General features: G+C 43.9%; 1 protein-coding gene across 11 annotated transcripts in view; it reads left to right on the top strand.

Moving 5' to 3' along the window:
- The first annotated feature begins 46 nt into the window (after positions 1-46).
- DLG2 (discs large MAGUK scaffold protein 2) overlaps positions 47-12,973 on the top strand; it is an 874,668-nt gene continuing 861,741 nt past the window's right edge. For 5 of the 11 annotated variants that reach the window (XM_079973437.1, XM_079973448.1, XM_079973455.1 and 2 more), the window contains exons 1-2: positions 48-232; positions 4,657-5,691. In XM_079973437.1, coding sequence (XP_079829563.1) covers positions 5,673-5,691 — 19 coding nt within the window. In that variant the 5' untranslated portion in view covers positions 48-232; positions 4,657-5,672. Of the gene's footprint in view, positions 233-4,656; positions 5,692-12,973 lie in introns of all 11 variants that reach the window. The other 6 variants (XM_079973427.1, XM_079973429.1, XM_079973458.1 and 3 more) reach the window with 3 other exon arrangements.

Genomic DNA, 12,973 nt, shown 5'->3' with positions numbered 1-12,973 from the left:
CCCCGCCCACGTTGCTAAGGGACGGAGGGAGGGCGGGAGATGGAGGAGGAGCGGCGGCGGCGGCGGCGGCGGGCGCGGTAACGGCCGCTCCATGGAAACGCGGCTGAGGCGGCGGCAGAGGAGCAGCAGCGAGCAGGCCGCCTCCCTCACAGAGGAGCCCTCGATGGGGGCGCAGCAGCCCGCGCGGCCATAAGGCGACCCAGGCGAAGGCGGCGGCGAGGAGGGGCAGCAGGTGGGGCGAAGGCGGCCTCGGCGGGGTCCGGGTGGGAACCTGCGGCCGCCCGGCCAGGTAGCTCGCGCCAGTTACCTGAGGCGGTTGGCCGCCCGCCGCGAGGGCTGATGGGAGGCGGGAGCCGCGCGACGACGACGACGGGGGTGGGGGAGGGCGCACAGGTTCCTCGCTGGCTCTTATGAGGGGTGTGTGGGGGGGTGGGGGGGTCACAAACAGGGCTGTATGTGTGCATGCATGTGTTGACCCCTCCCCCAAAATCATCACAAGCCACCCCACGAGTCACTGGAGTCCAGCAACATGTAGGGTTTTTTTTTTACTCAGGATCCCCATTGTGGCTCTTCCGGGGTCTCTCAGAGCAGTGTTTCCCAACCTTTGGCCTCCAGCTGTTTTTGGACTACGATTCCCATGATCTCTGACCACTGGTCTTGCTAGCTAGGGATGATGGGAGTTGTAGTCCAAAAACAGCTGGAGACCAAAGGTTGGGAAACACTGACTCAGAGCACCCCATGCCAGACAGGAGTGTGCGTGTGAATATGTATATGGAGATTACTCCCATCACAACCCTTCAGATGAGTCTCTGGAGTCCGAATGTGTGTATATATGTATATATATATACACATACACACAGTACTGGGCAACCTGAGTGTGTTGTCGCCCATATGTATATATATGCAGTATGGGGGATCATGACTCCCAGGTTGTCCTGTATGGCTCTCATTTGCAAAGCTAAGCAGGGCCTGGGATGGTTGGGTGGAGGACGGTGTGTTGAGATTCCTGTGTGCCACCGGGTTGGACTGGATGACTGTTGGGGTCCCTTTCCAACTCTACAAATTCTATGATTGCAAGTGGGTGTCTTGGTCACACAGGGCAGCCCTTGCTGGACAGAGATTTGTGTGAATTGGGGTGTGTGTGGAGGAGGTGGGGCTTCCCACATTCCAGCAGCTCCATGCTTGCTCCTGTCAGGCAAGGGGGTGCTTCTTGCTTGTGGGAACACCCCAGCTCTCCCCACCACATCACAAGCCTGGCCCTTTTCCCGCCACTCCAGTCTCAAGCACCCGCGATAAAAAAAGCAACCCAGTACTTCCCACCATCACGTAACATCCTCTGGTTGCCCCCACCCCATTAGCCCACCTTACAACAAAAATATCTACCTTTTTATTTATTTATTCCCTTCTCCACAAATTTTCTCTGCCTCATTGGGGTCTTCCCCGCTGGTGCTGTCAGGAGAGGACTTTGGGACAGATGTCCAGCCCCTTCCCCTTAGTGAACAAGGGGAGGGGAGCAAACACAGCAGGGCTGGCTTAACTGATGCATCTTGTAGGTAGTACATACCACTATGTAAATATGGTTGGTTGAGGCTATTAAGTCTAGAGTCAAAGTTAACTAACTGCCCCTGTGGAATTGTCTTCTCTTCTCAGTTTCTGGCCACTTCACATTGGTCTCTTCCCCCACCCCCAAAAAACTTGCATCAGGCCCTGCCTCTGTTTTCTGCTTGCTTCACTCTCTACCATTAGTACACTAACTAGTCTGCCTTGTAAAGTGATCACCAGCCCCAGCAGCAGTTACTGACCCTGGTCATTTCATTTATCTCCTAGAACCACCCCACGCATGGTGAATCTTGCCTGGACACTGGTCCAGTGTTAGAAACTGAGATATGAAAGCTAAATGACACCTTAAACCCAGGTTATGGGTGCTGTAACAGAGTGTGTAGGCACACTTTTTAATATAAAAATACAAAGCTGAAAATGAATGAACTGCAGCTAAAATCTTATATTCATTTTTCACATCGTCTAGTCCTCATCTGAAGACTCCAAAAAACAAATAAAGCCATACTTCCCCTGCCTGGTCCTCTAATATTCTTATGAGTTCTTCAGAGAGTGACTGGAAGTGGGGAGGCAGAAAAAGGTCCTCCTTTTCTTCCAACAGTGGCAGTTTTAATCTGAAATCTTAGGCACAGTACTGCGCCCAGAGTTCAGAAACTGCTCGCATTAATGAAATTCCCAGTTGCAAAATGCGCCTAGAACAGTGGTAGTTTCGAATGCTGCACTGGTCCCATCCCATCTTCTTACGGGTTTTCTGCCCTGTCACTAGCTGTTTTCGCAGTCCACCTTGCTGGCTCATACCTCGCTGCTAACAGCAGCCACTCTTTCCCCACTCTGCTTTTGCAGCTGAAGGGAAGAGGCAGATGGCAACATTCAGGGGTCTGGCACCTGCAGACCTTTATACTATATCAATTTAAATTCCCTTTGTATGCATGCAGTTAGCTATCACTTCATGCAACACCTACCTCTGTCCCTCACCAGCATTTCTGACCCCTGAAACCCACTTTGGCCACTTGTGTACATTTGATACTGTTTCATGTTGTTCTTCACAACCACTCAGCTTCTTCCCACAACGTTTGTAGCGGCCATATTTCCTACGTAACCTTTTATTTTTTTATTTTTTGCAACCTCACACCATTGGGGACATCTTGCCTTTATACTCTGTTTATCCAATATCCCTTCAGATCCTTGTACATGACCCACTTATCTAATCCTTTCATGTCCCTTCGCTCCGTGGAAACACAGAGTACTGCTTCATGTAGCCTTTTGCTCCTGCATTCAGTCTCCTTGGCCACTGATCCCCTTTCCCACATTCTCAAACCTTCCATGTTTCTACAACGGTGACAGTCCCCCTCAAGCTTGCATATCTGATGATTCTACTCCTCACTTGAGGACCCAGGTCTCCATGTAGTCATCAAATCCAGCATCGCCCTCTCTGCCTGAATGCAGTTTGCCCTTCTGATCCTATTTTTGTATTCCTTCACTACACAATTCTCTACACAGCTGTTCCACATCAAATACATAATGCATCTTTACTACACCCTTGTGCTTTTTCACACAATTATCTAACTACTTTCTTAATGCTGGTCCAGTTCCTCAACCCTGCTCCCAAGCTGAAAACCCCAATGGTTTAATATCTGCCTAGGTGTTCTCATAGATAAACACTGACCCACCTGCTTGCGCATCTGCTGCTATTTTACAGCCACAGCTGTAACCCAACTTCATTGTGTGACTCTGTTCTGTTGCTACAGTTAACTTCCTATACTACCCTGTTTCACAAGTAGCACTCCGCTGAGCTTGCTTCCTGGTCTTTGGTCCTTCAGTGACTCAGCTCCTTGCACACTCTTCTTCACATGCATCTCTACGCTGTTCTCCACAACTCTGAATCCTAATTTTCTGAATGCCATCAACTAGTAACTTGTCCCAGTCACTTTCATTCACCCTCTTCTGCTAGCTCTATTCTCCCTTCTGCTAGCTTTATATTCCCTTCTTAACATTTTCTGCTTCCAAAACCCTGATTACTTCCCTGTTGCTTTAATGGACAGTGTTCTCAATTCCTAACTCCTTTATGTTTTCCTTCTCAAGTTAAGCTTTCATATGGACATTGACTCCACTCTTGTCACACGCCATCAGTCACCTCTTCCCCGCTTGCACAGAATTTCACTTGAAACCATGCTGTCGACTTCTTCTAAACAGCCTTCCTCAAACCTTAATTTATTTTACTTTGCTTCTTAAAGTCAGCCTTGTAAACAAGCTCCCCAAATGTTACTGGCCTGAAAAATGTTTTACTAGCTTGTAGTACTGCCTGTGCCCCCTCCTTCACAGCCATCATGGAAATATGTTATGTGCTGTTAGTGTCTTAGGCAGGGGGTTGGGGTGGAAATGGGCTGGTGGTGGAGGGTTGAAGCAGTCAGTCCCTCTTCTAGTAGCCAGCTAACTCACCTGCATGGAATTCCTTGTTACCTACCAGGCAAGTGGTTAAAAAGAAGGCTACTTTAAATGTCTGCACTTAGTTTATTACTCTAATCTTTCCATTGCTGCACTGTACTCTAGGATTTGCCCCTCTCCCACTAACTTTAAAGATCTTTCTTGAGCACTGCTCCCTCAGAATTCATATTTGATGGATGCTTTTTACCACTACCCCACTTAACAGATGCCTCTAAAACGTTAATCTAAATTCACACTTTTCTCCTCCTTTGTTGCTCTTAATGTTCACCCCAGTGTTCTTCCCACAAACATTTTTTGTGCAGTTTGAAGTTCTCTTCCTCTTCCTCTTAAGCCAACCTTTCATTTCAATTATAAAGAGCCAAACTATCAGAATATGAGAATAGGTCTTATTATTGGGAAACAAATATCTGTTAAGTGATAGGAGAATGATAGGAAGATGTGAGTCTGCTTGAAAGCAATTCAAAAGCAATGGAAAAGAACCCCATTGCACCATTTTCACCCTTTGAAGATGCAGTGCAGATGTACGTGTAAGATGTACCATTGTGCTTCACATGTATAAAGTATAATATTTGGAGACTAATTCCCCCCTTAATCCTTTATTTTCAATGTTTTGGAAGGGAAAAACTGTCAATTGCATTTTTTTTCCATTTGCAGGGGAAAAAAGAAGGAAAATAGGAGGTTATGGTAAGGCCAGCCGGCAAACGGGAGAACCTCCGACTGACTTCATGGCCTGCTCTGTTAATATTCCAACATCTCTGCATAACATTTGGAGAAGCTCTGCCACAACCTTGCTCCTCTCTCATTAGGCAGCTGCTGCTGAGCAAAGAGTGAAATGGCAAGCAGTCAATGACTCCTGTGCACAACAGTCTGCTCCACCAGCCTGCCCTGTGAATAGCACTGTCACTTTAATAATTCCATGCTGAGGGATTGCTTTCAATCCTCTTGGGCTTAATACAAGCAAAGATCAGAGGGACATTAAAGGCCAGAAGGCTGGGTGGAGAAAATAAAAATGAAAGTGACTGCTGTTTGGTAACCGAATGAAACCTGGGAGGTTTTTTCCTCTCCTAATACGCAGAAGAGCATTGTGTGCATCCAGTGCTGTAGCTAACGGGCAAAAGTCACCTGTGATTGCAGCAAAAAAGGTCCCTTTCAAGCTCTTCTGTCTTCCTCGGACGTTTATTTGGATTATTTGAGAACTGGTTTTAAACTTGGGTGATGCTGGAATGTGTTGAAGTGGATCATTTGGACTGCCAAGACTTGGACTGTGCCTTAATTGTATTTCCTACATTCACTTAACTTCTTTAAAAAAAAAAAAGCCCCTATTCTGTCATAAGAGAGAATCTTATACAATTTTGTAGGCTGACGAGTGTTTTCTCTTGTATATTTTTATAGATTGGGAAATATTTTACAGATTTTGACAAGTGCTCTGGCAAAAATTCTCTTAAACTTTTTTCTTCCTTGCTGTTTCCATGGGTTGTGTTGGAAGTTTTTAACTGGACAAAAACTGTGAGTGCCATTGTGGGAAATGAAGATGTAGAGCTCTGTTCCAAAGCTGAACTGTGTGTTTTGAATTGGATGGCAGACTTCTGACCTTACAAGTCAATCCCAGCGGGACTCTGTTGATACCGGTAAATAAGTGTTTGCGTCCAGTGCCAGAAATAACAGCGAGAATGCCAGTCAAGAAGAAAGGTGGGCTATGAAGCTTCCTATCTCATTTTTGTCTTATCTTTTTAACAAGCTGGATTTCTCATACATGCAGTTTTACATTAAAAGCATTTGAATGGGAGAATGAAATTGTTGTTTGTTTGTTTTTCTGTGGAGAGGTGAAAGAGAAGCATTTCATGCATTTTGTTTTTCATGCAAAAGGATTCTTTACTTCAACTGGAATGTTTTAAAATCTGCTAGGACACATTTTGATCTCAAATGCTGGTTTCTCACAAACCTTTGTAGTTTATGTAGTACCAGGGTAGCTGTGGGTGGGGTATAGGAATGAGAAACCCTGTAATCTTGTACATACAATAATTCCAACAGTAAACATTTTTTAATAAAAATAAATAAATAGAATTTCTCTGAAGTAAATTTGTGGGCTTAGGGTTTATGGAATAGCTTCTAAGTGAGACTTGATTTTTTTTTAAAAAAAATAGTAATTCAAAACAGTATTTAATGGTACACTAAAATGATAAAATCTTTCTGATTTGTCATTTTTCATTACTTTAGATATATTTCTAAAAAGTGCAGTAGTATACCTGTCATAGCCATCATTTGGCCATTAAACTACATGGAATATGTTTTAACTACTACAAGGTTTATGCGTAAAATAAAACTGCTCATGAAAACAATATGATTTGAATAATCTTTTTTTTTTAAAAAAGTTAACTACTAATGAAGTAGTGTAGGGAGTTGTGTGGCTGTAGCTAAGCAGATTTTTTTTTTTAAAGTAGCCCTACATTTCCCAACTCAGTTTAGCAAAAATGTGTATATGATATATAACAATAGTGAGATGCTCATCATAAAGATGAGGGGGTCTTAAGAAGGGCGGGCTTGGCTGTTGTTGGGGGTGGAGTTCTTATAATACATCTTTGTTCTAATGCACATAGAGACACCTCCTCCTCCCTGGCTTACTAGCATCCCCAATGCTTTTCCTTTTCCTTGTAGGAATGGCAACCATATACTTCTTTGGGATATAGGAAAGCGGTGCCTGCAGCCCTAGGGACACAATTGGCTTGCTCCCTGTATCTTAACCCATTGGGAATCCTATTTGCATAGCTCTGGGTTGTGTTTCTGGGTTACGCTACAGTGGCAACCTGTTTTTCGGTTAGGGTTGAAACCTTTCCTAAGACCCTGGAGAGTACCACCAGTCAAAACAGATAGCACTGAGCTACATGCTTCAGTGGTCTGACTTTGAACACGTTACAGCTTCGCATGTTCAATGTCGCCATCAGTCCCTGCCCTGTGAAAAGCATGGATATTTCCCTTCAATAGCAGCCATGATCAACAGAGGTGCAACACATTTCTAGAAAATGGTGTGGTTTCTCTTACTGGTGGTGATGTTGCTATTGCTCATTTGCCACAATAATTAGAAATCTGGATGATTACTATGGTGCCTGTTCTGAGAAGCGTGGCTTAGAAAGCCTGGAGCTGTGCTGACATATCTCCTGTCAAGCGGTTGTTTACTTAGAATAAAAGCACAGGATAAGCATTCTTAGGACAAGGCTAACATTTCTGGCGCCTGTGCCAGAAACAGTGATTATATTGAGAGTTCAGCCACTTTTGGTAATCTACGAGATCTCCCATCACACGCATGCTAGAACTTACTCATTCACGCCAAATCAAAGGACGGCTCGGCACATACGGACACAGGGAACACTGGGCTGAGCTGCCACCTGTACTGAAATTAATGCTTGAGCAAAAACTCAGCATGCAATTTCAAAGTGCAGATGGAGCCCTGGACTGAGGCAATCACATGCACTCTGTTTTTGCAACCATAAGCACCTTAAAAACCTTGTGATGTTAACTAGCTCCTTGCTTTTGGGAACATTTCTCCAGAGTTTTCTCACACAGAATAACTTTCCCCCTTTATATACCTGCACATATACCCAGAAAAACTGGTTGCCCTCCCACTTGGGGGCTTTGCCCTCTTGTTGCATTAGTTCCAACATAGCAGTTGTTTTAACATGTAGATGGCAATTGTCTTTTCTATTTTAGTTCAAGCGTAACCTAATCTGGCCAAGAAAGCCAAGTGATTTGCAGTATTAAAGAACAGCCTTTCTACATTAAACAAACATATCTCCCAGTAATGTATTATTTCATGTTACAGAAATAGAGCTGAGATGTCTGCAGTCATAAGGACCCTAAACTTGTTTCAGATTAATTTAAAATTGTCTTGCAGAATAGCATGGCAATCCCGTTTATAATGAATAATATTCATCCTAATCAGTTGAGGAAAGCCAAGAAGCATAAACAGAAGCACCCAACTGAGATGGTGCAAGATTTTGGTGCCTGAGCAGAAAATCTAAATGGTGATACAATTAAAGTATTGGATCCTTCCTCCGACCAAGGAGGTTTCTTCTCTCAGTGGAAAGGAGCTTGGATCCAATCCATAGAAAGCTAAATAATTGAACTGCTGCCCTTTAATATTGACTCACAATTTATCTCTGCTTGCCTAATGGTAGGGCTAGCTTATAGCATCCAGGGAAGACTTTTCACAAAAGTTGTTACCAGGAATGTCCAGAATCATCCTGCTTCACGGTGTATCTGAACAAGCAAGCAGCTGTAAAGGTAATATTTTGCATGGATGTTAAGATGACCAGACAGTGTCTGAAACATTCAGGAGCTGACTGCTCTGTTAACAGAACATGGCTTAGAAGTGGTGTATAAACTGGTAGCATTCACTGCAAGTCCTGTAACTCATATATTAACTTAGTAGTGAGGTTATGTACATTTACAGTAGTAAAACATTGTTAGTAAACTACTAGTAAAGGTAAAGGGACCCCTGACCATTAGGTCCAGTTGCGGACGACTCGGGTTGCGGCGCTCAACTCACTTTACTGGCCAAGGGAGCTGGCGTACAGCTTCCGGGTCATGTGGCCAGCATGACTAAGCCACTTCTGGCGAACCAGAGCAGCACACGGAAACGCCGTTTACCTTCCCGCCGGAGCAGTACCTCTTAATCTACTTGCACTTTGACGTGCTTTCAAACTGCTAGGTTGGCAGGAGCTGGGACTGAACAAGGGGAGCTCACCCCGTTGCAGGGATTCGAACCGCTTACCTTCTGATCGGCAAGCTCTAGGCTCATAGTGCCACCCGCGTCCCTTAAACTACTAGTAGCAATCAATAGTCAAATATCCTTTAATGTTCATGGGTTGTGTTAGGGACAAAAATTTTAGCGGCACACTGCTAAAAGTCACATTGAACTCAGTGAAACTTGCTTCTGAGGATTTCCACTGAAAGTCTATTAAATTTAGCTCAAGAAATATTGGCACAGATTTCCCCCCACCTTGCAAAAAAAGAAGTATTGTGCTAATAAGTAATCTCAGGAAGACAGGTTGGCATGGATTGCTTGAATGCGCATTATGGATAAGCGTGCGTCCCCTCTTTGTTTCGTTTGTTATTTTGACGGGGCATTCATTTGCTGATCAGATATTTTCTGATGTATACATGAGAGCTGTTCTTAAGTCTTTGTGCACTTTGTGCACACTGCATGGGCTGTGGCAAGGGGGCAAGGTCTTGTCGCAGCACCTTTAATTCCAAGGTTGATGCTGGAGAAGAGTTCAGGGATCACTTAGAGTTGTGTTTCATGCCCAAGTGCAGGATGAAAGCAACAAGCCCCAGCCCCTCTATTGAGAGTGGGGACTGCGGCAGCAGTGGGGCTTCCAAAGAACACACATGCACAGTGCATTTGCAAGGCCACCCGCACCCCAGGCATTTCTAAGGCACACAGAGTATCTCAAGCGTAGTTGAAGCGCGGGGATGAGACCCTGCACCTTCTCCAGTTCCAAGGATGGGAGAAAGGTTGGAGTTTACCCTTCACCACACTCCCCATGGCAATTGTCCCCCTACTTCTTGTGAGCATGGTGTCATGGACACTTGCTGTTGTGAAGCGATAAGTCAGCTTTTTAAAAATGCATTTTTTTCTAGCTTTTAACAAGGCAGCAGTTGTTTAAAAAAGTAATTTTTTAAAATAAAAAGAAGAAAAAAATAGTTGTGCTAAGCAGGCCACAGGCCAGTTCTTCAAGCATCAATAGCATCTCAGCTTCACGGGATGTTGGACAACCATGGTTAAATATTAGGCAATCAGGGCTGGCACGCTGGGGAACTCTACTGGCAAATGAGAGAAGAGATTATCCATGCAGTGTGTTTGCCTGTGTATGCAAATACGACAATAAGTCTTATGTGTAGAAAGGGAAATTTTGAAGCAATCCCCAGTAGGATTCCATGGGAGATCAATAGCTGCCATTTTCCCTTTGAGAAAATCTCTTGCTGTCAATGGCCTTTTATTTGCCAGTAAAATTTTCAGGGTTTTTTTTTTTTTTTTTGAGTGAAGTGAATTTGGAGTATTTCTCCACTGTTTTGTTTACTTCATAAAAAGGCAGTTTACGGAGGCCAGATGTGAGGTTTTATTTTATGTAGGAGTGCTGGCAGCCAAGTTGCTGGCTGTCCCCATGATCAGTGGGGCTGGAGTACAAAAGTGGGTAGAGGCCAAGAAACAACAACCCTACTTTTTTAAAAGAAAATGTACAGGTTGTGGATGGGTGGATTATAAAACCCCTTTGGCACAGAATCACAACAAGGGAGCTGTAGGAATGGCCAGCATTTTCTTTTGTAAATAGACAGAATTTGCAGGGGGTCCCACGAAAAACTTCTTGGCATATCAGTCATTGAAAAATAAAATAAAAATTACATGAATAATACTTTAAATGGGAAAAAGTTGGCGGGGAGAGAATGATTGTGAGCACATTGGTCATTGCACAGAACGGCAAATTCAGATCTAGTCTTCAAGGTGGCTTCTATTTACTGGCCAAGATGGACCTGTGGTCTCACTTGGTATATAAGGAAGCTTATTGTGTTCAAACGTGGTTCTCCACCTGGAGTCTTTAAGTAGTAAATTCCCAGAAAAGCTTCACTGCTTGGCTGTATAGACGGGACCAGTTTACACAAACATATTGTGCTTATTGTGGGCAGGTGGATTAAACTGGATCTAGGAAACCCAGCCAGGTGGGTGGGATATAAATTATTATTATTATTATTATTATTATTATTATTATTGGAACAAGTTCTGTAATTTGTCATCTACTCCCTACTAAACACAAGCAAAATAAGGATGGAGGGTTATGGATCATAAGGAAAGGGAGTGAAAATAAAACTGGCAGAACTGTAATGCTATAACCATAGAAATCTGTGATGTGATAGTACTTGGAATATTGTGCATGGTTCTGGTTGCTGTGCCTCAAACAGGATATTGAGATCAGGGTTTTTGTTTTGGTTTCTTCTATGGAGAGATGGGGTTGGGGGCTAGAGCAGGTGTCAGGAACCTTTGCCCATCCAACTATTGCTGAACTACAGTTCCCATCAGCCCCAGGCAGCATGGCTAATGGGAGTTGTAGTTCAACAACATCTGCAAAACCGAACGTTCCCCACACCTGGGCTAGAGCAATTCCCCCATGAGGAAAGGTGACAATATTTGTGTTTGTGTTTTTTTTTTAGTTTATAAAAGGCGAGTAAGGAAGAACATTACAGAGGTATATAAGACTGTGCATAGTGCAGAGCAAATAGATTGAATCTTCTCTCTCTCACACACATATAATATTAAAATTAGGGGTTATCCAATGAAGCTGGGTGAAGATTCAGGACAGACAAAAGAAATTGCTTCTTCATACAGTGTAAAGTTAAATTAAGGAATTCATTCCCACAAGGTCTACTGATGGCCACTAACTTGGATGGCTTTAAAAGAGCATTGGGGGGGGGGGAATCATAAGGCTTAAGTTTTTCCCTCCCTGGTTGGAGGCAGCATGTCTCTGAATGCCTACAAGTTGTTGAGAGATCACTTTGGCATGCAGGTCCTCCTTGTGGGCTTAGTAAAGTACATCTAGTTTGTTGTTGTTGTTTAGTCGTTTAGTCGTTTAGTCGTGTCCGACCCGTTGTGACCCCATGGACCAGAGCATGCCAGGCACTCCAGTCTTCCACTGCCTCCCGCAGTTTGGTCAAACTCATGCTGGTAGCTTCGAGAACACTATCCAACCATCTCGTCCTCTGTCGTCCCCTTCTCCTTGTGCCCTCCATCTTTCCCAACATCAGGGTCTTTTCCAGGGAGTCTTCTCTTCTCATGAGGTGGCCAACATATTGGAGCCTCAGCTTCAGGATCTGTCCTTCCAGTGAGCACTCAGCGCTGATTTCCTTAAGGATGGATACGTTTGATCTTCTTGCAGTCCATGGGACTCTCAAGAGTCTCCTCCAGCACCATAATTCAAAAGCATCCATTCTTTGGCGATCAGCCTTCTTTATGGTCCAGCTCTCACTTCCATACATCACTACTGGGAAAACCATAGCTTTTACTATCCGGACCTTTGTTGGCAAGGTGATATCTATGAAAACAAGGCACTGGATTTGATAGGCTTTTGGGGCTGATCCAGGAGGGTTCTTCTTTTGGAATTGCGTGATGAGGAGAATGTGTTTGCTTTATACTGCAATGCTCAAGAAAATTACTGTTTTAATGCCAGTAGAGGAGTAAAGTTTATGTCTTACATTCATTGGGTGGGTGGCACATATTATTTAACATATATAGATTGGTGCTTGTTGATAAGTTTGCTTTATGGGTAAACAAATGTTGCCCTTACTTTTCAGTCTCCCATTCCCACTTAGCTCTTATGACGCAGATATTTACCAGGCTGCCAGATGGGAAACATCAGGTGGTCTAAAACTGTTTTGAAAGACAATACATTTTGGCTTCCTAATATGTTATTTCTCCCTTCTAATATACCCTTCCCCCCCACCCCCAATAATAATCCCTTCCCTGCTAATGGCTTTTAGGTGGCTTTTTGCAGACATAACAAGGCAGTGGGGTCTGTGTCAGAAGTCCCATGTTATTGACAAGGCTTTAATTTTCTGCTGCATCACGTGGCAGTCTTAGCCTGTGGCATACCGCTGCCTTGCATACTGTTTGACATATAGCTCACGTTCGGATCATGGTTTTAAACAATAGCACCAAAATATAGGGCTTATTCTGTTTGCTCTATGGAATAATCGGATGACTGAAAAACACTTAACTACAGGGACACTGTTTCTGATTGTTCCGAGAAAGAGTGAGCTAGTTCGAATAGGAAGCAGCACAGCTCATCTTGCTAAGAATTTGCAGACACAGTAGAAGAAATAAGCCATTGGGAGAATGCTGTGCCACACATTTACAGCTCCATCTATTGCAGGCCATCAATTTCAGTGGGACTTATTCCCAGAAATGCGTGAATAACACAGTAGC

Source organism: Podarcis cretensis (assembly GCF_951804945.1).
Source record: "Podarcis cretensis genome assembly, chromosome: 4".
NCBI classification, from domain to species: Eukaryota; Metazoa; Chordata; class Lepidosauria; order Squamata; family Lacertidae; genus Podarcis; species Podarcis cretensis.
Note: the sequence above shows the minus strand (reverse complement) of the source record. Positions and strands in the feature narration are given on the sequence as shown.